Source organism: Acipenser ruthenus, chromosome 1 (assembly GCF_902713425.1).
Source record: "Acipenser ruthenus chromosome 1, fAciRut3.2 maternal haplotype, whole genome shotgun sequence".
Taxonomy (NCBI): Eukaryota; Metazoa; Chordata; class Actinopteri; order Acipenseriformes; family Acipenseridae; genus Acipenser; species Acipenser ruthenus.
The window spans coordinates 21,394,754-21,419,250 of record NC_081189.1 but is presented as its reverse complement, the minus strand read 5'-3'; the positions used below and the strand labels follow the sequence as shown (position 1 = coordinate 21,419,250).

General features: G+C 38.6%; 1 protein-coding gene across 8 annotated transcripts in view; it reads left to right on the top strand.

Moving 5' to 3' along the window:
- LOC117973211 (band 4.1-like protein 4A) overlaps positions 1 to 24,497 on the top strand; it is an 86,015-nt gene that overhangs the window by 29,585 nt on the left and 31,933 nt on the right. For all 8 annotated transcript variants that reach the window (XM_059021600.1, XM_059021709.1, XM_059021584.1 and 5 more), the window contains exons 3-4: positions 15,019 to 15,123; positions 24,204 to 24,255. In XM_059021600.1, coding sequence (XP_058877583.1) covers positions 15,019 to 15,123; positions 24,204 to 24,255 — 157 coding nt within the window. The remainder of the gene's footprint in view (positions 1 to 15,018; positions 15,124 to 24,203; positions 24,256 to 24,497) is intronic.

The following is a 24,497-nucleotide window of genomic DNA, read 5'->3' as shown; positions in this document are numbered from 1 at the left end:
TGCAATAAGAATACAATAAAACATTGCTGCATTTTATTTACGCAGTGCGCTTTTGCCAGAGGGAACTCACTCTCTATTATTAGTATACTGTATCTGTTAAATATTTCTTGGAATGCCGACATTTACATAAAATTTGATGCTAATTCGGCATCTGCCCACCGCAGCTGGGCACTTCGTGAACTGCCCTGGCATTTTGCGATTTTGGCATCGGTCCATAACATATATAAAGTGTGGGGGAGGTGGGAGGGGGGCGTTGACTCGGGCGCAGGGGTGAAATTACAACCATTATTAACATTAGGTAGATAGATTACGTTAACAATTAGGCATGCTTAAAATACAAAGGTAGAGCGCAGCACACAGTCACGCTAAAGAATCAACAAGTGCAGTCAACGGATTTATTGACTGGTGAAATACAATTCAAAGTTGATGTCGATTTGTTTTGTCATTTCAAATATTTTCACAAAACAAACATTAAGTTGAAAAACCACATTTGTAGGTAAAAAATGCTAGAATAAAAGTCACTACATTTAAAAAACACGTGAAATTTTCATTCCACTAAAATAAATGGCTTCACATAATCTCTGTAAGTAAGAAATTGGAGTGTCCAGTGTGAAAACACAACACGAAATAACACATTAACATAGCATCCAAAGTAGTGCTATAGCATTAAAATGCTCAATACAAAAAAATGCCTGAGTTAGAAGCTCTTGCAGTGTCTAAAAAAAAAAAATCAAAAATATGGATTGTAGTGTAACGGGAAAGCATAATCAATCAGACTACGGAGTCTGTATCATCTGAACCTCATCTATTCACATGAGCCGCGGTATTTCCCCTCAAGCATTATTCGCGCATTTGTTATTAAAAACCGGAAATTAATGGTGAAAATTAGGGCGTTGAATCTGCCGAATCTGGTTTGTGTGTGTGTGTATATAGTTCATACTGTTCATCATTTGCAAACTGCATAATTCTTGCCTGTCAGACAACAAAAGGTACCGGATTTGACATCTGGTGCGATCTGGCACAAATTAACCCCTGGGTGTGGGTGACAGCCAATGAAGGGAGTTAAAATGAAGATAATGACCGTCCTGTATTGCCTGCTGATCAGGGGACTGTGCTGTCACAGCAATTATCTATCCTAGAGATGAAGAAGGATCTCCTATTGAGAGTGGGAACTGCCGGGGATGCTGAAACATCAAACAGAATATGCTTGCCTGATAAAGGCACCATAGTTGGCTTGGTACAAAAGTGACCCTCTTGCATCAGTGTACAGCTATGGACAAAACTTTTGCATGACCTAGAATTTTAGGATTGAGACATAATTTAAAAAAGAAAAACTATATGAACATAACTTTAGATATTTTATTTAACATCATGTATCAAAGAAACTACAAAATTATATCCCAAAAGTCTACCGGAAGCTATAGTAGTAGTACATATATATGTTAGATTTTGAAAATGTCACATTTTTCAATTTTTGTCTGGTTTTTGTTAACCATGTGGAAAACTACAAAGCAGTATGTAATTCAATATGTTAACGTAACATTATTCAGCAGTTAATTTGATAGGTTTAACATCAATAGAAATTAGCTTCTTAGTAATACAAACCGGGTAACATTACTGTCACTGTTTTTTAGGCTTGATAAGCAGGTTACGTAGCTTTTTCATTAGTGCCTGTAGCCAACAAGGTGGTACCTTGGCATACAACTTATGAGTCTCAGCAGTTTTGGTCCCTTCACCCACCTGGCAGATGTTCCTTGGATCTCACCTCAAAGCAACAATAAAGTCAACAGTAAACATTTTGAGGAATGGGTTACAGGGGCGGGGGGCACCTTTGGTGTGAAGGACATTCGACCCCTAAGTGGTGCCCAAGGAGTTGTGGCTGTATCATATACTGTACAGTATGTGTTCAATTCCCAGGCTCTCCCAACACAGGTGAAAGCTCTGGTTATTGATAACAGTACCAGCTGTAGGAGGTTATGGGAAAGATTATGGCATCAAAAGCCTAATAAAAATAACATTAATAAAATAGTTATGAAATAAAATAATAATGGAAGCACTTTTGATTGCTTGGTAGCAAATTAAATGTATTAAATTTTTCCATTACAGTATGTTCTTTGAAAAGGGTTACACGTCATTCATTTTGTTTTTTCAGCCAAGTTTCTGTACGTTTGTGGTAACAGCTCCCACGTTGTGCAAGTCTTTACAAAACTGTTTGGAATGCAATTATAGAAACGAGATGGAAGGAACACTTTCTAATGAGGAGTGGCATAAACAGTAAATCCTTTTTAGGATTGCATAATAATAAGATTCAATAGGGAAGCATTTCAAAATATGGAAACATTACCACTAAACATACTTTACATTTTTTGACACCCCCAATCCCCCGCACACATGCTGCTGTATAATGACACCTTCAAACCTCAAATCAAGTACTTAAAGTGAAGGCGAGAGAACTAGAAAAGACAAACCTGATTAGTTGCATATAAAACAAATGCATTGTTATACCTCTCTGTACTTCATTTTAAGTGACATTTTATCCAAGTTGTACACGCCTCATTAAACCTCTTCAAAAATGTAATGTAAATAGGGGTCCTAAATAGTTGCTTACCTGGTAAAAGTACAGCTGCATGGTGTGCAGGGGGAGTCAAATAGTTAGTGCAGTGCAGGTTCACATCGTGCATTGGCTCTGGCACTCCCACGGCTTAGGGAGGCAAAACCAGCAGGGACTGTTTCTCCTCATCGTGCTGCAGCGAACCTTACTGGCCAGGTGCCTAGTGAGCTCTGGAGAACGAAACGTTCAGTGGGCATCCTCCTGAGCTCACTAGGCACCTGGCCAGTAAGGTTTTGGGGGAATTGCTGCAGTGAGAAAACATAATTGGCCATTCTAAATTAGGGAGAAAATCAGGTGTCAAATAATTGGACACTCAAAATAAAAAAAAAAAAATAAAATAAAAAAAATGTAAATTGAATATCAGCCTTGTTAGAAAACAAGCCCTTAGCAAACTTAATGCAAGTCAAGACATTGAATGGCTTACCAATGCATTTATTGTAACAATATTCCTATACCAAAAAAAGAAAAACACATTTAAAATCGTAATTTAACATTTGAATAGGATATCTTCTTCACTGAAGCAATAAAGATGTCTCATGTGTATCCAAGACTTTGGTTTTATGTATTTTCCAAAAGACTGAGCCTGCAGCAGAAAGGAACCCACACAGTGTTATCAGATGAACATCTTATGGCCTTGAGGACAGTACGCCACCAATGCAAGCTGCTTCTGCAGAAGGCAATAGAATTACTATAGAGCAGAATTGCTATAGAGTACTATAGAGCAGTCAGAGTCAAATGTTAACTTTTCCATTGCTGTTGTAGACCCACCTCCGCTGAATTCTATAAATACAGGCCGACACAATTCTAAAGTACATCATTCTACTTTCAAACAGCATTCCATTTAATCTTTTCTTTGCCACTGAATCACTAAAAATAAAGAAGCGTTATTGGTTACAGGTTCAATTATATTCCCAGTAGAATCTATGATTTCTGTAGCACAGTGTACCAACATGTTTAGTCTTTAACTAAAGAAAAGACTTTGTTGATGTAGCTTTCATATATGCTTATTAAATTTGAGAGAATGATTTCTGCCAGCCAACAAACTTGACTGAGTCGCAATGCAAACCTGATGGGATACATAACTGGTGGTGCTAACTTTCTAAACTTACAGGGGTTCTCGTTATTAAGGATCCTTGTTGGGGATATTTGGGGAATTCCACCTTCAATTTTTCATATTTCAGAAACCGTTTCAGATGGTGACATCATATTTTCATATTTTCTGTACTGTTTTGTGAATAGGGCCCATTTGCTTCATGCAAATGTATTTTATGATTTTATCATGTAGAAGGAATTGCTGACAAAGCAATAAATGTGCTACAGTACCTTTACCTAGATCGTTCTGAGATCATGTGGTGTTTGTAGGTTTCTTCTGTTTGGTACACTGCTGCATTCTATGATTCTCTCAGTCAAATTCCATTGCCAGCATTGTGTAGTAAAAATAATCAGTTTTTACTGCTTATATTGTTATAACCTCCAGCCTCATAAACCACACGCTTTTGTTCTCCATTCCCGTTTTCTGTCCTAAACAATGGGTCCTGATGAGCCAATTAATGTGGATTACAAATGATTCTAATATTTCTGTACAGTTTGTCTATGCATTGAAACAGACTAGCAATGTCTAGCAATGTCTTTCTAGACCTCACAGACTCCTTTGCAGTGCCTGCAGGACCTCAAGGTTGATCTCACACATTTATATTTCAGTGTGATATTCTTTTTAATCACATACACACATAAAGCTGTTAAGTGTGGCAAGGCTGGGAGGCCTGTGTTTTATGGCCTAACCTTAATAACACCAATTGTAGCTGCAGTACTTCTTTTTTTCCATCCAGTGACAAAGTATAATTCTCCATGTGGCATTCAATGTCACATCACTGATGAGATTGCCTGTGGTTAAATGTCACACATTCTAATCACTGTGCAGATAGATGGTTTGTTTGTTTGTGCTGCAACAGTACTTTTCTCTAAGGATTTCAAAATGTATGCTTCTCTCTCTCTTTTAATGGGCAATGCACTTGGAATGCCAAAACATGTCAATAAGTCTGGGAGGCAAGAATTAATAAGAACCAGTCTTCCTCTATTGTGCTACTTTTGAAAGCCTTTCCAGAAGGGGGAAGATACTTAGGTATTTTTTTAAAGAATAATGGGAATCACAACCAGGTTTCGCTCTACTGATATTTTTCCCTTTAAGTTTGGTGTCCTATGGGTCCTATTCGCAGAGCTTTTATTCAAGGGTTATTTAAAAAAAAAAAAAAAAAACGGTTAAAGTCTGTTCTTCTGAATAAAAATGGTTTGATCTTCTGAAAACTGTTCTAGCTGTTGTTGACCTCTTTAACAACAGTCTATGTAAGTTTCATAAATATCGAACTTCATATTCATAAAAAGATAATTAAAGCTTTGAGTAGTTATTAACAATAATAACAGATATAAAAAACCAACAGATGTTATGCCTTGGTAAAATACTATAGCTAGTATTGATATTACATTGTTCATTCTTTAAGAGAACACTAAACACCCAAAGACAAATGTAATCCGATTCACTTATTTGTGATCGATCAGTGGGTGTTTCTAGTGTTGCTCAGCAACCCCTACCACTTTCCAGAGATTACTTAACTGTTGAGGGTCTGAGTTTAAAAAACAGGGTTCACTATTATGTGAAAGAAGTTTTTAACAATTGTTTTCAATTTTATAATTTAAAATCAACTAAGCCTAAAATGTATGCTTGGCTTTGCTTAGCTGAGTTTTGCATAAAATACCCCATATACTAAATTATTTTCCAGTATACAGTATTCAGAAACATGGTAAATCTTCCAATACCATTCCTTGATTTTACTTATAGTTGGTAAAAAAAAAAGTATTGAGGACATTATACTACAAATACAATCACATCATCATCTTGTCGCTCTATCGATAGATTAGCTATTCGTTCATTAAGATCTAATCAGAAGCAGCTGATCAGTGTGACTTGTTTGCTGCACCCAAGCAATTCCACCACAGCAAGATTAATCTCAGCAAAGGTGGAGCTCATTTATATGTGAATTACTTTCAATTTAGGGGGAATTTTGAAATCCCAGTCTGTCTCAAAGCGTCCGGTTAATCTGGATTCATATGGTAACCCTAGGTTTTACTGAAAGTCTCACTAAAACCCACATTAATCAGAACACTGGAATCTATGCACAGGGACCCCAGGAAAGACAAAAGAACAGAGAACTAGATGAGAGAAAATGGTTGATAAAAGGGTGCTCAACAGAAAGATTATGCATATTCACAGAGTCTGACAACAGTAAACAGTTATGTACCAGCCAAAGACAGCAGTGAATGAATGCCATTTCAATCTGATGGCAGTTGAGGACATTATACTGGATTTCTACCACAACATTTTCAAAACTCATTTAGTTTCTCAATTTAAAAGCTTATTAAGCTAAAGACATATTATTCATACACCAGTCAAACATCTTAGTGTATATATATATATATATACACTACCGGTCAAAAGTTTTAGAACACCTCCATTTTTCCAGTTTTTATTGAAATTTACGCAGTTTAATGTCTCAATGTACTCTGAAATTAAAGCATAGAACAAATAAACAATTGGAGATAAAAAATAAATCATGGAATCATTTTGTTTAACAAAGTAGCCACCTTTTGCAGATATAACAGCCGAACACACTTGTGGCATTCTTTCTACAATGGAAATCAAATATTGTTTGGAAAGTTCTTCCCAACACTGTTGCAGAAGTTCCCACAAATGTGTTGCACTTGTAGGTTGCTTTGCTTTCACCCTTCTGTCCAGTTCATCCCAAACCAGCTCGATGGGGTTTATGTCTGGAGACTGTGCTGGCCATTCCATGATTTGAAGCCTACCGTCTTGTTCTTTTCTTCTAAGGTAGTTCTGACATAGCCTGGAGGTATGTTTTGGGTCATTATCTTGCTGTAGGATGAACCCCTGACCAACTAGGCGTATACCAGAGGGTATTGCATGGTGCTGCAAAATGCTGTGGTAGCAGTTTTGGTTCAGGGTGCCACTCACTCTGTGCAAGTCGCCGACTCTGGATCCAGCAAAAGAGCCCTAGACCATCACGCTTCCTCCTCCATGTTTGACAGTTGGTGTCACACACCGAGGAACCATCCTTTCGCCTACTCGACGGCGTACAAAAACCCTGCGTGATGAACCGAAGATTTCAAATTTTGATTCATCGGTCCATAAGACCTTCTTCCAGTCTTCAGTAGTCCACAGGCGGTGCTTCATGGCCCAGGCAAGCCTCTTTTTCTTATTTTGCCATCTTAGCAATGGCTTTCTTACTGCCACTCGACCTGTCAAACCTGCAGCTCGAAGTCTTCTCTTCACAGTTGAAACTGAGACTTGCTTACTTCGACCAGTGTTAAGCTGTGCTTGAAGCTGTTGTCCTGTGAGCCGCCTATCACGCAAGCTGTTGACTCTCAGAAACTTGTCTTCCGATTCTGTTGTGGCTTTGGGTCTGCCAGACCTCTTCCTGTCAGAGTTTCCTCCAGTTTCCAAGTGCCTTTTGATGGTGTAGGAAACTGTACTCACTGACACCTTGGCTTTCTTTGCAATTTCTCTAAAGGAAAGACCTACACTTTTAAGGGTTATAATGGTCTGTCTGTCTTCCTTTGTTAATTGCCTTTTTCTCGCCATTATGAGAGCAATATACTACTTCCTGCAGTACAATACTGTCCAAATAATGCTTAAGAGGGTGTAGTAACACAGTCTGTTCCAACACTGCTTTTATACAGACAGAGGGTTTGTAAGTAATCAACAAAAGTTGGGACACCTGTAGGAATTGTTAGCATCAACTTTCAAAGCTTAATTTAATTCCATTGCTGCAGAACAGCTGTAAGCTGTTAACCCATTACTTGTTCCCTGAAAAAGTCCTTTTTGTATAACTCTGAAATGTACATTATTTTTCAGTTTTTGGTAACCTAAACTTTTTTTTTTTAACCTCTGGCAGTTTACCGCTTACCTTTGTACCATTTCAGGTTATTCACTGGACTTGAACTGCTTAAATTTCAATAAAAACTGGAAAAATGGGGGTGTTCTAAAACTTTTGACCGGTAGTGTATATATATATATATATATATATATATATATATATATATATATATATATATATATTGTAAGACAGCAGGGAGGGGGGTTAAAATCCTCCCTGTGTAGGATATGAGCGCAGGCACCTTTTTTGTTAGTTTGCTTTATTGTTTGATTGTTTTGCTTTATTGTTTAATTTTGATTTGTTAATTGTTTTATTATTAATCATCCCCTGCACCTGGTGCTTATTATTAAATTAGAGCCAGGTGCAGGGTATAAAAAGAGAACAGACAGTTTGTTCAAGGCTGCTGAGGAGAAGGAGGCAGGAGGGGTGCTCTGCTTCCAAGCAGTCGTGAATATGTAAGTGCAAAGAAGAGTGCATTTTGTTGTTTGGCAGGTAAACAGCTTAGCCGTCCTGCGGGTGAGTTAGGTTACCGCTGTGTTTATAAACAATAAAGCAAACTAACAAAAAAGGTGACTGCGCACATATCCTACACAGGGAGGATTTTAACACCCCTCCCTGTTGTCTTACAATATATATATATATATATATATATATATATATATATATATATATATATATATATATATATATATATATATATATTACACACGCAGTGGTTTGCAGAAGTATTCACCCCCCTGCAAAGTTTTCACATTTTGTTGGCACCTGAGCATACTCCATGATGCTTTCAAATTAGACTTTAGTTAAAAAGTTAAAAAATGCATATAAAATATAAATAAGTAAGATTTACAGAGAAAAACAGATTAATCTCAGTTGCATAAGTATTCAATCCCTTTGCTACTGCAGCCTTAAATCAGCTCAGGTGCAAATGATTTGTTTGAAAGGTCATAACATTTGTGAAATGGTTGCAGCCTGTGTGTACTCAGAGTGGTTTAACTTGTAGATAATTTCCCTCAGGTATATAAAGACTTTGAAGCTGCAACTCACATAGTGCTCCAACAAAGCAACCATGAAGACCAAGGAGCTTTCGAAACAAGTCAGGGATAAAGTGGTAGAGAGGCACAGAGCAGGAGAAGGGTACAAGAACATTTCAAAGGCGCTGATTATCCCTCAGCACAGTGAAGTCCATCATTAAGAAGTGGAAGATGCATCATACCACCTGGACACTACGCAGATCAGGTCGCCCTCCCAAACTGAGCAGCCGGGCAAGCAGGAAACTGGTTTGGGATGTCACTCTGAAGCCAACAATGACCTTGAGAGATCTGCAAAGTTCTGTGTCTGAGATGGGAGTCAATGTTCACACATCAACAATAAGCCGGTCCCTACACAAAGCTGGCCTGTATGGACGAGTGGCAAGAAAGAAGCCATTACTCAAAAAGCCTCATCTTAAAGCACGTATGGAGTTTGCGAAAAAGCATGTAGATGATACTGCAGACATGTGGAAAAAGGTTTTGTGGTCAGACAAGACAAAAATTGAACTTTTCGGTCTAAATTCCAAGCGTTACGTCTGGCACAAGACCAACACTGCACATCACCCAGTCAACACCATCCCAACTGTCAAGCATGGTGGTGGCAGCATCATGTTATGGGGATGTTTCTCTTCAACAGGGACTGGGAAGCTTGTCAGGATAGAGGGGAGAATGGATGGTGCAAAGTACAGGCGAATGCTTGAGGAAAACCTGTTTGAGTCAGCCAAGACTCTGAAACTGGGGAGGAAATTCACATTTCAGCAGAACCCGAAGCACAAAGCCAAAGCCACACTGGAGTGGTTGAACAAGAAGAGAATTCATGTTCTTGAGTGGCCCAGTCAAAGTCCTGACTTGAATCCAGTCGAAAAGTTTATGGCGAGACTTGAATATTGTAGTCCATCGACGATCCCCAGCAAACTTATCAGAACTGGAGCAGAGGCTCCCTAGTGGCGCATCCAGTAAAAGCACTCGTGTAGTGTGCAGGATGCGCCCTATAGTCTGGGCATCATTGGTTTGAGTCTAGGCTATTCCTTTGCCGACCGAGGATGGGAGCTCCCAGGGGGCGGCACACAGTTGGCCGAGCACCTCCCGGGGGGAGGGAGGGTTAGGTCGGCCAGGGTGTCCTCGGCTCACTGCGCACCAGCGACCCCTGTAGTCTGGCCGGGCACCTGTGGGCTTGCCTGTAAGCTGCCCCGGACTGCGTTGTCCTCCGACGCTGTATCTTTGGGTGGCTGCATGGTGAGTCTGCAGTGTGAAGAAAAGCGGTCGGCTGACGGCACACGCTTCGGAGGACAGCATGTGGTCGTCTTCGCCGCTCCCGAGTCAGCACGGGGGTGGTAGCGGTGAGCTGAGCTAAACAAAAATAATTGGACACTATTAAATAGGGGAGAAAACAACAAAAAAATAATTGGCAACTACTAAAATTAAAAAAAAAAGAACTGGAGCAATTTTCCCATAAAGAATGGGCAAAAATTTCACCATCCTACTGTGCAAAGCTAGTCGAGACCTGTCCAAAAAGACTCATAGCAGTAATTACTACAAAAGGTGCTTCTACCAAGTACTGACTTAAGGGGCTGAATACTTATGCAACCAGTAAATTTCATTTTGTACATTTTCTTTGCAGGTTTTGCTGACATTTAACCTCCTCCTCATATAACATTATTCAATTTAACCACTAGCTTTGAATAAAAAAAGTTAGTTTGAAAAAATTACTTGTAATTCAACAAAATGTGACATTATTGATAGGCGGTGAATACTTCTGCAAACCACTGTGTGTGTGTATGTATGTGTGTGTATGTATGTATGTGTGTGTGTGTGTGTATATATATATATATATATATATATACACTACCGGTCAAAAGTTTTAGAACACCTCCATTTTTCCAGTTTTTATTGAAATTTACGCAGTTTAATGTCTCAATGTACTCTGAAATTAAAGCATAGAACAAATAAACAATTGGAGATAAAAAAGAAATCATGGAATCGTTTTGTTTAACAAAATTTAATCTAAATTTTTGACTCATCAAAGTAGCCACCTTTTGCAGATATAACAGCCGAACACACTCGTGGCATTCTTTCTACAATGGAAATCAAATATTGTTCGGAAAGTTCTTCCCAACACTGTTGCAGAAGTTCCCACAAATGTGTTGCACTTGTAGGTTGCTTTGCTTTCACCCTTCTGTCCAGTTCATCCCAAACAAGCTCGATGGAGTTTAAGTCTGGAGACTGTGTTGGCCATTCCATGATTTGAAGCCTACCGTCTTGTTCTTTTCTTCTAAGGTAGTTCTGACATAGCCTGGAGGTATGTTTTGGGTCATTATCTTGCTGTAGGATGAACCCCTGACCAACTAGGCGTATACCAGAGGGTATTGCATGGCGCTGCAAAATGCTGTGGTAGCAGTTTTGGTTCAGGGTGCCACTCACTCTGTGCAAGTCGCCGACTCTGGATCCAGCAAAAGAGCCCCAGACCATCACACTTCCTCCTCCATGTTTGACAGTTGGTGTCACACACCGAGGAACCATCCTTTCGCCTACTCGACGGCGTACAAAAACCCTGCGTGATAAACCGAAGATTTCAAATTTTGATTCATCGGTCCATAAGACCTTCTTCCAGTCTTCAGTAATCCACTGGCGGTGCTTCATGGCCCAGGCAAGCCTCTTTTTCTTATTTTGCCATCTTAGCAATGGCTTTCTTACTGCAACTCGACCTGTCAAACCTGCAGCTCGAAGTCTTCTCTTCACAGTTGAAACTGAGACTTGCTTACTTCGACCAGTGTTAAGCTGTGCTTGAAGCTGTTGTCCTGTGAGCCGCCTATCACGCAAGCTGTTGACTCTCAGAAACTTGTCTTCCGATTCTGTTGTGGCTTTGGGTCTGCCAGACCTCTTCCTGTCAGAGTTTCCTCCAGTTTCCAAGTGCCTTTTGATGGTGTAGGAAACTGTACTCACTGACACCTTGGCTTTCTTTGCAATTTCTCTAAAGGAAAGACCTACACTTTTAAGGGTTATAATGGTCTGTCTGTCTTCCTTTGTTAATTGCCTTTTTCTCGCCATTATGAGAGCAATATACTACTTCCTGCAGTACAATACTGTCCAAATAATGCTTAAGAGGGTGTAGTAACACAGTCTGTTCCAACACTGCTTTTATACAGACAGAGGGTTTGTAAGTAATCAACAAAAGTTGGGACACCTGTAGGAATTGTTAGCATCAACTTTCAAAGCTTAATTTAATTCCATTGCTGCAGAACAGCTGTAAGCTGTTAACCCATTACTTGTTCCCTGAAAAAGGCCTTTTTGTATAACTCTGAAATGTACATTATTTTTCAGTTTTTGGTAACCTAAACTTTTTTTTTTAACCTCTGGCAGTTTACCGCTTACCTTTGTACCATTTCAGGTTATTCACTGGACTTGAACTGCTTAAATTTCAATAAAAACTGGAAAAATGGGGGTGTTCTAAAACTTTTGACCGGTAGTGTATATATATATATATATATATATATATATATATACATATATACAGTATGTGTATGTGTATATATATCCCCTCCTTTTCAATCTCTTTAATGAAAGTACCACATTATGTGACACCTGTTTTTCAAGAACACCTCAAAGTAATTAATAACAGTCTTATCAACACTTTTCAGTTTTCAGTTTTTTTTACCACGTTAAGAATATCAAATGTTCATGGTTGACTGAAACTACTTCAAAGCTGCAGAAAATGACTTGGATCAGCGCGTTCTAAATGGGGCATTTGGAAATCAAAGCAATCTACGTATGATGATCAGCATACAGTACCCAGACAACTTTCCGATCCCATGAAGCCCGTCATTTTTCCATGAATTCTTGTTATTCCTACTGACAGCTGCATGACCTGCAGCCAGTGACCTGTGGTAGTGCTCAGTGAGGTTGTATTTTTTTATGGCTTTCTTACAAGGTTTGCACAATAGGAAATACCAGCTCATTGTGTTATTGTTTTTTCAAGCACAACTAGAAGTGAGTGTCATTTGGCTCTTGCTCTCAGAATAAAAAAATAAAACTTGAATAACATTTTAGCTTTTCAAGTGCTCTATTTCCATAGTGCCACACAGTACAATTTGAATGAAAAGAGCCTTTTAACTATAGGCATACCAAAAAAGTGTGACCTTTTTTTTCAAATGCCAGATCATTTCTGTGAGGTGTGGGATGTCCACTTTAGGGTCTGCTGCTCACTGTGTATGATGCTTTTTTTTGTTTATTGATGGGTAGCTTTCTGAAACAGATTAAATAGTAGGATAAGGATAAGCATGAGTGCCTTTAGATTAGGTCATGGGTTAAATTCCTAGAGAAGGTTGACTTAGACCCCGTTCACACTACTGTGCTGGCCGTGGGCCGCCTCAGGGCCACCGCATGTTTAGGTCTGCAACCCTGTTCACATTTGCAGTTTAAGGCACCTTTGCGCATAAAATGTGGCCAATTGCTTTTTTTTTTAAATGGAACGATAGCCTGCACTCAGAATGGAAGAGCTACCGAGATATACAGTAATGCCGGTACTTGATTTGTAGCAGATGTTTCTTATATATATATATATATATAAAGTATAAAATATATATAATTTTTTTTTTCAATGCAGCACAGTAGCAATTGTATGATATATATATATATATATATATATATATATATATATATATATATATATATAACCTGATATATTATGGATTATTTTCACTTAATGCTATGGTGTGTAACAGGGTGACGGTCCAAGCTTACCCCCACCCACAATCACATTATTCTCTCAAGAACACTGAGGTATTTAGAACGCAGGAAACAGCAACTTGCTGGTGTTCTCTGGTATAAATATTTATTTTCATAATGGATACTTCACTCCGATTGCAAATGACTAACAGGCTGTGTGGTCCAGTGGTTAAAGAAAAGGGCTTGTAACAAGGAGGTCCCCGGTTCAAATCCCACCTCAGCCACTGACTCATTGTGTGACCCTGAGCAAGTCACTTAACCTCCTTGTGCTCCGTCTTTCGGGTGAGACGTAATTGTAAGTGACTGTGCAGCTGATATATAGTTCACACACCCTAGTCTCTGTAAGTTGCCTTGGATAAAGGTGTCTGCTAAATAAACAAATAATAATAATACATACAATGACTGACATTCACAAGACAAGGTCCCGACTGACCACCTAATACTACTGCTTTCTCCTAAGGAAAGACATGACATTAGATAATAATTCATTATTCAATAACCGTTTACACCTGGAATCATTTTATACAAAACAAACTATTATTACTATTGTGATACGAAAAGGCGACCCTAAGTCTGCTTTGCGTTCATATATATGTAAAGACTGGCCCTAGTACTGGATTGCAGGCCCTGGGCCACATCGAAACACTGGCCTAAATCTAGGCCGGCCCTGCTTTTTTGGAGCGTTCACATATGAGAAAAGGCGGCCCTGGGCCTCCTTAAATTACAAGTGTGAATGGGGTCTTAGAAAAGAAAACTTACAAAATAATACGAGGCACATTGACTGCCTGTTTATGGGGTCCTGACTTCATAGATCCATCTGCAACAAAGAGGTGCAGCCAGCAGTAAAATAATTATGGGTACTGAATATGTGTAGTTTCCCCACTTTACCCTGACAATGTGTCTCAGACCTGCGCTGTCAGGACCACCCACAAACGATACAATCAATTCAGTCCCTGAGCCCATCTAATCCTTGAATTCTTTGAATGACAGCCAACAAATACCATTTAGTACAGTTTTATGATGTTTTCGTGCAGTCCACATGGAACTGTGGTAAGATCACTAGAACCTGCTTCACGCATATCCCCAGTAATCTGGACTGATATTTTTCAGTCACTTTAAACCTGGACTGCAGACAACCTGGAGTTGTAGAGTTAAAAGGCTTCAGTTGCCCTCAGAATCCATTGAGACAGACAGCCCCCTTTATACAGATACCATTTTGAGACTTGGAGGGCATGTGAGTTTGTCATCTGGACAAAGGTTACATTTAATTATGCTTTTTTTGTCAGTTGGATATTTGAGGATGAATGGAAATGAGTCAAGGTAGCATTTCCCAAGTTTATTGGGGACAGGAGTGCACATCACAAGACACATTTCCATTCTTAGGTATTTCAACCATTTAACCCTTTCATGGATGAAATATTGAAAATAGTTGAAGAAAAGTCATTTTGGACACATAATAAATGTCCAGCAAGAGGTTTACCATTGGCATACTGTACATTGTGCTGACAAAGCAACATGTTTATGGATATATTCTGTACATTTTAGAATGGAGAGATACAATGTGAATCCAGAGAGGACACAGCAAGTCTAATAGATCTGAATCCCTTTCTCAACAAAGCTGAGTGTGCTGTTTATTGGCACCACACACAGCAAACAAAGCCGTGGTATGTTTTAAAGGAACTCTTTAAATTCTTTCCCACAGAAGTCAACGAAGGGGTCGGTTGTCCTGGACTACGTATTCAGTCATGTAAACCTGGTGGAGACAGATTACTTTGGACTGCGTTTTTGTGACAGGAGTCATCAGACGGTAGGTGAATGAAAATGGATAGATGCACAATTGCTTTCTCATTCATATTTAAATGTAGGCAATTAAAATGTGTACATTGCTTTAGGTTTTCATTATATACTTGCACTTTAATGGGGTCTGAATAACACCTAGCTTTTGTTAAACAGCAGAAGCAATTGAATGACTTCCATAAGCCTGACTCAGAATTCGCTAAGCAAGATTGCACAGCATTTAGATGCGCTGTGCAAGGTGTGACACTAAAGTGTTGGGAGAAGACTTATTACCTTCGCCTCCAGGAAAACTCAAAGGTCAGACAGAGTGCAGAGCTGTGAAAGCACAGGATTTCTTAACAGTTGGCAGCTTCAACATTACTGGTGGATATTACCCCTGTGACTGCCGTGGAAATCCATTGTTCCAGGACATCACTGTAACATTACAACATAGATGTGCAAATAATACTTCTTGTTCTCTTTTCTTAAAGTTAAAATGTGTTACACAAGCATTGCCATCCAATATCATACCCAAGACAACCCAAAACAAAAGATAAGATCCCAACCAATTAAAGCTAATGTGTGTACAGGTGATAAGCAGGTAAGTCAATTTTTCAGAGTTGCTCTGCTACTCAATTAGTCTTGCAAAGGTAAACCTCTGGGTCCTAATCAACCTGTGCACATAGTTCCTAATACATCTGGCTCTTAATGCCCAGCAAGGAACTCAATTAAGGTTACGCTCATGGACTCTACAATACATTTAATTAAAATGGATTTATCGCTAGCTTTCTGTTTCAAGTGTGTTTTTTTTTTTAACAAGCCTTTTATAATAATAGTTAGGCACGCCATACACGTGTGATTATTCCTCAAAGGTTACAGCCTTAGAAAAATGCAGTGATCCTCGTTAAAGGGTAGTCCTTCCAGTGCAAGTTTGTGGCCCACAGATGGGAGATTGTAAAACACACATTTAAGCAGCTTGGGCCAGATTGATCAAAATATTTACTCCGTAGTTCAATTTCAAACCTGTTCTGAAGATACACTTCAGCCTAGACTACAAATATTTAGATATTTAAATAAACATTGCTTAAAATGTATTTGTACATATAACACAATTTATAAATGACTGTATAAAACAGATGTCATACAAAGGAAGCCGAAGCATCAGTGACATGTGAAATAAATAACATACATTCTTCTGTATCGAAAAGTGTTTCATGCCTGTCTAAATGAGGTTTATTAGTCCCCTCAGAGATTTTCTTTTACTGTAATATATTATTAATTATACTTTTGTTTTCCAACTATGGTAATTACAAATGTTAATACTTCAATATTCGTTTACATTTTGAAAGAGTATCCACACATGCAAACTCCATGTTTGTCCCAGCACTACTTCAGCCCCCTGTGTATTGTACAATACTCAAGTCCATTTTATATGATTACTAAACTCATTTTACATTGTAGACTCAAGGCTAGGGAAGACCTTAATTCTTCACCTGCCTTAAATTCATCAAACAAACATTACAAAATCTGCAAATTATCAGAGTAAAATTATGCACCTAGTTCAGTTTGCAGAGGTTTTGGTGTGAGCAACAGCTGATGTATAATTAGTTATCTGTTTGATCTGCAAACTCATTTGCCAAACAAAACCTTCAAATGACACGTGTTATATTGACTCAAGCACCACTTGACCTTCTCTACCCTTTGCATGTGATCCTGATCACAGTCTGCACGCAATTAAATTGTGAACCATTTAACTTTAAGTGACACAGGCTCAACAGTTTGAGCCACATTGTTTTTTTTGGTTTTTTTTTTATTTTGATAATGATTTCATCGCAAAAGTATACGGCTCCACATTTATTTCTCATAACCCAGATTATATTAGGGGTACATGCTCAACAGCGATTATTATTTTTTACACAGTGTATGTAGTCAGATGTTTTGAAACAGCCTTTTATGGAAAACAATATACAGACTTACAAAACGGGGAGTACATGATAAACACTACCATTAGTCTAGACTACCCATTCAGCAGAAGTGCATTGTTTTTAAAACTCTAAACATAGCTTAACTTTAATATGATCTGAAAATGGTTGGCTCCCTATTGTGGGTTAGAGACCCTTTTGCTGTTCAATATCCCACTCTCAGCAAAGAGCCAAGCAGCAGGAGGTCATCCTAGACAAAGGGGGGCAATTTAATACACATTACTGAGAGATAAAGAACTGCAAGTGGGGACTGGGTTGGGTCACAGGGCACGCAGAGAATGAGAAATCTGCTGTAGAGCTAAAGGAACAGCTCTGCCAACCCAAGTCAGCAGAGATATGTTTAACTCTCACTGTATTTATTTAAAATATAACTTTATATTTCATTCTGGGTTTTTTTCCCATTCTCATTTCAGTTTTTAGTCCCACCAGTCAGATTGAACAACAAGTCATTCAATCGTGAACTGGAACATTTTTGTATTATTAAAAAAGCAAAACAAGCAGCATAATAAATCAGAAAGACTAGAGTTCATATTGTATTTTTTTAAAAAATAGTTCCTTGCTTTCTTGCCTTGCTAACCTCTAAGATACAGATATTGATCTAAATCTGTACATCCGTCTAATAAGTCTATATTATGTCAGACAGCCTGGGTGAGAGAGATTGAGGGCTGCTTCTTGATGAACATTGTTTGTCAGGCTATATTTGGCTTGGCTCTAGGTAGTGAAGTAAGTGATCTTTGACAGTCAAAAGATGTGTCTGTTGGGTTCTGGAGGTTTTTAAGAAAACACACACAGACTGGTTTTAGACAGGGTGAGACACACATTATTGTTTATTTTTAGCCTAAACAGGTGGTTGAACAGCTTGCTCTCCTTAATTATTAGCGGGCCCGAATGGGCGCAACAGTCATCGATATATGTGCACCTCTAATGTCACCTGATCTCCATCCTACAGTATTTGTTAAAACCTGCCCATCTAAATCTCTGGTGACGTATGTGATCCCATCCCAATCACACACACCACACCTCTAAAAATCACCCATGCTCAGCCTTTAAGGGATAGGCAAACAACCCAATGATAGGATATAAAACAGAGGGCCCTCCCAATTATCAACTTGCTACAGCCACACTGACCATATCCATGACTGTAAACATTATACTGTAGGTGGTACCCTGTGGTACGCTACAATAACAACCTCTTGATTTAATATAATATAACCAGAGAACTTTGGTCATTTTGTGCAATCTCCTGTACTACTGAAACTACTCCAGATACACTTTTTAAGAGTACGATTTTTCACCTACAGGTGAGGAAAAGTTGGAGAAACGGGACAAGTAATGGATTAAATTATATATTCTCGATGATGTCAATTATCGCTGGGGCAGGGTTTCATTTCTGCATGGCAGTCTTTAGTTAATGTAATATAATGTGCAATATGACAGCTGCATGGTTGGTGAGTCTCTGAATCTCTGCACATATGACACTTTGATTAGATAAGCGCATCTATTTATTTGACTTTATTAAAAGCTTGACACATGAACCCTTTTTGTCAAGCAATCTGTACCATAATATTGTGAGAATGCAATCATTTATACCATATCCCATCAATATGTTACACAGCCTGCAAATTGTTTAACTGAAGTGTATTCTCTGTTTGTCAAGTCAGACCCAGTTAAATGATATTAGCATAATATTAGTATTCACTGAATTACACACGCCTGAGTAATTTAATTAGTACAAATATGATGTGGTTTAAAAATCGACTTCACTTTTTTTATTATTTGTCATGCAGAATTTTCTCTTAATCTTGTTTTCTATATTTAGTAGGGGTTAAAAAAAAACGTAATGGTTTTGATTAGCCTTTTCTTTCTTTAGCCAGTTTTGATGAGTTTTGTGCATTCCATTTGATCCAGTAAGGCTTTCTTTTATTATAAACAAGTATAGTGATCAATGTTTGGATCTGCTGCAGAACTTCATCTTTATGCAATAGGTACTGTAGCACTGAATGCTAAAGCCTTCCATTTAAAAACAAGGCACTTGAGGAGTTTTTTTCAAGTATTCGACTAGCCTCTGTGGCATAATAGAGGGCCTCATTTTCACTTGAGATTTATCAAAGCCTTTTTACACTTGTGCATGTTAATATTTGTGCTTCAAAAGACAGTTTACCATCTCAAATGCATGCTAATTCAGTCCCGGACTATATATTTTTAAGAAGATAAGTTTTATATTCATAAGGCTCCAGTATTATATCAGGCTACTATATCTGTACAATTGTATATTTAGTATATCTGAGTGACAGAGAAAGAATGAATCTTGGTTATAAATCTCCCTCCCGATCTGTGAGGACGCTGTGTAAAGGGAACAGTGTGCCCCGGACTGAATGGTCTGACAATTCATTCCAGGGAAAGGTGGAAGTTGGCCATCTAGAAAGGGGGCGAAGGAGAAACGGTCAATGTGTGTCATGCACATACGCAATGATTTTGTTTTTGTTTACGACTGTAAGTCGCCCTGGGTAAGGGTGTCTGCTAAGAAATAAATAATAATAAATGAGTACAGTGCTCCCCCTTTATAACGCTGTAGTCGGGAGCCATAGTTAAGAGACTGTGCAGTTTGTGTTCAGCCTTATAACAAAAATACTAGTGTCAGTGTAATGGCATTACGGGGTAAATGGGAGCCATGACCGTACCGACTTATAACCTGTTCCGCAGTATAAAGGGCCGCCTTATAAAGGGGAAGCACAGTATATCATTTTTTATAAATAAAATATCTAAAAAAAAAGGTTTCTAATTGAAATGACAAAAAAAATATACATAAAAAAAACCTGAATTGCTGCTTTTGACCATTCCTCTCTTGTCACACTGAAACAGCGCTGTATCATATTGACCCTGTTTTTTCTACATGGCCAGTGTAGCTCCATGACAACTCCTGCTAATACAGTAACATGATTATTTCCCTGCAGGTAATCAGATGTTAAAGACATGCCTCCTGCACCAGGCCACCTTGACATGGTCGTGTCAGCCTTTGTCTTGTTTCAGTTTTGCAAGCTACAAAACATTCCTGCAAAAAAAGCGTTTTTAAGTCAACCCTTTGTCAGTGCAAGTCATTAAGTGAAATGTAGAAGGTCTTTCTTGTCAACTTTCATATTCTCCCTGAAGGTGAAATCTGGAATTAAAAAAAATGTGATACCTGTCTTCCTCAGAAAAAAAAGAAGAAATTGTACAAAAAATTAGTTTTTATGTTTACTAAATAGAAAGAGTTCTGCAAGCAGGCCCCCCTAGAGGCAAACAAGCCTCACAGATAGTAATAGTAAATGAAAGTATTCTCACGGTAGTCTTACATTTATAAATATTACTACTCTCCATGTTAATCCTGCTTCCTCAGGACTGATGTAAAGGATGTCTGTGACAGAAAGTTTTACAAGATTTACTTCTTTGTTGCTATATAATTATAGGGCTTTAGAGAACTATTTGAAGAAAATAGTCCACTCCACCCTTCTCTGTTTGACATTGAGTCACACCAGTAAACATAAAAAAGAAATAGCTGTATTAGAAAGGCGAGTATATAGCTGTATTAAAAACACCTGGCTCTAGTGTTTTATTTGTAAGACGTACATTGATGTAAAATGACGGAAACTGCTAATTCTAGCAATGCTTTGCCTAATAACCAGTACTTTTAGTTACAAATTGAATTTAAGTGCTAATACTTGCAACTGTGTTGTGTATTGATATATTTGTAACTTAACAGTTTCAGTTTTGCATTTGCTTTCAGAACACGTGTTGCAAATTTTAGGCAGGAGCAAAACACTAGACAAATATATATATATATATATATATATATATATATATATATATATATATATATATATATATATATATATATATATATACTGTATATATAATTATTCTTTAATAGCTAGCGGTAAGTATATTTGTACTTGTGATTGGCACCACTGGGACCAATCAACTGTCAAAGAGAGCTGGCATTAAAGCCTATACTGTATTACCAGTTCAGCATACATTTCTTAGAGTTTTTTTTTAATTATTTCTTACTGATCCTTCGGGGAACCATTTTAGTTAATTATTTAATACAGTGGTGTCAAGATGAATACATTAGTTTTATTTAATGTGCCCTAATGTGCCTGAAAGAATTTGAATTAAGAACACGAGAGGTTTCTTGCCATGCTGTCCTATTTTATAAGCTTGGTGATCACTTGGTTCCTGTGCTGCTCACGGGTGATCATTCTGACAACAAGATGACATTTTGGTTCAAGATTCTATCCCATATATGTCTGGATTGTAGGATTTCTTCTTTACAGCTAGTAGATGTTCTGTTAAAAATAATTTCAACCTTGCCAACAGATACCTGCTTTCCAGCCAGGATTCTAATTTTATAAAGCAGTCGGATTCCCAGACCTCGCTGGTGCATGCTGCTGCTTAATCAGCAAGCTGGACATTTCCTTGCTAGCAGCACTAACAACATAAAGTGTACTGTGTGTACTTCTCTTCTACTGGGTTTATTAGAAACACACCTATTCAGCATGAGGGGGACTGTCCCTACACAGTGGTGTTCCTAATAAATCTGCCACACAGGTTGTGACAAAACAGAGGTGGTCGCTGTGTGCGTTTCATAAAGCACTTTGTAAGTGCCGTCGCTTGCGATCACTCTTCTGCGATCTGCGATGAGTGAAATCAATAACTCGGTAATCAATTTTAAGGCACAGTGACCGATTAGGTAGATATACAGTGGCAGGGCTGCAAAGGAAAGCTTTTTTTGTTAAAGAAAAAAAAATAATACAATTATTGAAATGGCTGGTCAACACACATTATTATTATTATTATTATTTATTTCTTAGCAGACGCCCTTATCCAGGGCGACTTACAATCGTAAGCAAAAACATTTCAAGCGTTACAATACAAGTAATACAATAAGAGCAAGAAATACAATAACTTTTGTTCAAGTAAAGTACAAGTTTGACAAACCACAATTCAATAATACAGCAGGTAATAGTGATAGTTACATCAGGATATGATTAAATAGTGATAGCTACATCAGGATGTGATTAAATACAAAGTACTACAGGTTAAAAACTTGGCAGATTACAGTATTCTGAAGTACAGGATTAAATGCAGTAAAATAGGGGCTGATAAGAGCAAAATAAAGCACATTTACATGAAGGGTGATAGTGTCCCAGGATACAAACAGAGGAGTTCTACAGGTGCTCTTTGAAGAGGTGAGTCTTAAGGAGGCGCCGGAATGTGGTCAGGGACTGGGCAGTCCTGACATCTGTAGGAAGGTCATTCCACCACTGCGGAGCAAGGGTGGAGAAGGAGCGGGCTTTGGAGGCAGGGGAGCGTAGCGGTGGTAGAGCTAGTCTTCTAGTGCAGGCGGAGCGGAGAGGTCGAGTGGGGGTGTAGGGAGAGATGAGGGTCTGGAGGTAGCTGGGTGCAGACTGGTCAAGGCATCTGTAGGCTAGTACAAGAGTCTTGAACTGGATGCGAGCGGTGATCGGGAGCCAGTGGAGCGAGCAGAGTAGTGGAGTAGCGTGGGCGAAGCGAGGCAGAGAGAACACTAGGCGGGCAGCAGAGTTCTGGATGAGCTTGAGCGGACGGGTGGCGGACGCAGGGAGGCCAGCCAGGAGGGAGTTGCAGTAGTCTAGGCGGGAGAGTACCAGGGCCTGGACCAGGAGCTGGGTAGCATAGTTGGTGAGGAAGGGTCGGATTCTTCGGATGTTGCTCAGGAAGAATCGGCAAGTGCGTGCCAGAGTGGAGATGTGCTGGGAATAAGAGAGGCAGGGGTCCAGGGTGAATAGAACATCCGTTCTATTCGGCAAGTTTTCTAGAAGTTTAAATCATGAAGTTCTATACATACATACGTAAGGAAAGCCCTTCTTCAGCTGTGCAGTAGATATATCTGTGTTTACTTTTCTTGCTGAAAAGGGTTTCATGTACCCAGCAAAGCACACTCGCTATCTTGACACTTGTATTAGTCTTTATTAGGGGGCATGTCTGATAATCAAGCTGTGTTTAGCCTCATTATTTAAACTTGTGGGGCAGGTAATAACATGCAGAAGGTTGCTGCAACAAAGCTTTATTGCTGTGATAAACTGTAGTCGAGTCAAACTGAGGAAAGTGCTTTTTATTTCCTTGATTTGGGGATCTAGCTAGTTTCTTTTAGGTAGTTTTTATCTAGAAGTGAGAAGGAGGCGCTTGTCACTATTTTTGTCACTTGAGTTTGGTCCACAGCGAGCTAGTAGTATGAGCGCCATGGTATGTCCTAAAACAGGATGCGCCATGAAAATTGCTACTTGCGGCTGCTGTCTGGCTGTCACAGGTTTCTGGTGAAAATCGGCGATGTCGCAGCTCTGCAAAAGTTTTATGAAATCCAATTTTTTATTTGCGAGGGGCTTGCGATTGCGAATGGGCTTTTAATCCAGAGAAAATGTGCACCATTTTATCAAAAAATAAAAAATAAAATTGCTAGTGCTATAAAAACACGTTTCCGTGTTGGTCCATGCTTGACAGAGCCATATCTTTTGAGTTTGTATACCTTCTGTGGACTTTTAATGCTTTATCTGAATACAGAATGATAAAAAAAAAGTTCTACAAATTGCTATCTGGAAGTAACCAAAGACACACAGTTGGCTTGAATCTGCACATGTTGTTTTAAGACATATTTTCAGAATATATCCCATTCAAAGCAAACATAAATCAGGCTCTACAAATCTTTTACTACTGGGGTTTCAGAGTTTAGTGCTAACAGCAACCGAGGCAGGAATCTTGAATTTTGGGTTGTTAGGTGGACCCGAATCCAAATACTAAACTCCTGGAACTTGTGGTAACCTGCTCAACATTGCTGCTTTCTAATTGCTGCTGCAAGTCCTTTATGAGCCCCATTCCACAGCCATTAGATTGATTCACTTGGTTGTTATGCTTATGTTAACATGTCATAACATTTATCTCCAGCACCTTGTGTCTGACATTAGCATATTATTTGATGACGCCTTTTTAATTTTGATCTGCAGTATGCAAGCAATCCCTCTGATTTAAAAGGCACTGTTTTCCAAAATATTATCAAATATAAATACTGTCGTTTTTAAAGGTTGCTGTTTTTTTATTGTTTTTTCTTTTTGTACAGTATTGGCTGGACCCTGCAAAGACCCTTGCTGAGCACAAAGAGTTAATAAACAGTAAGTTTGTTCTGAACATTAGTCTGTAACTCTTTATTCTTGGTGGGTTATGCAGAACTTACAAATTGTGGTTTTAATAACTTAGGTATACAACATATACAGTGTATTAATATAATAATACACCCTTCATTTCAGGCATGATATTAAAGTAGCTTCAAATGTAATTGTAATAGTTTTTTTACATTTCCATTTTCATGATGTTTGCCATCATTCTGAGGGACAGAAAAATAATAATAACTGTA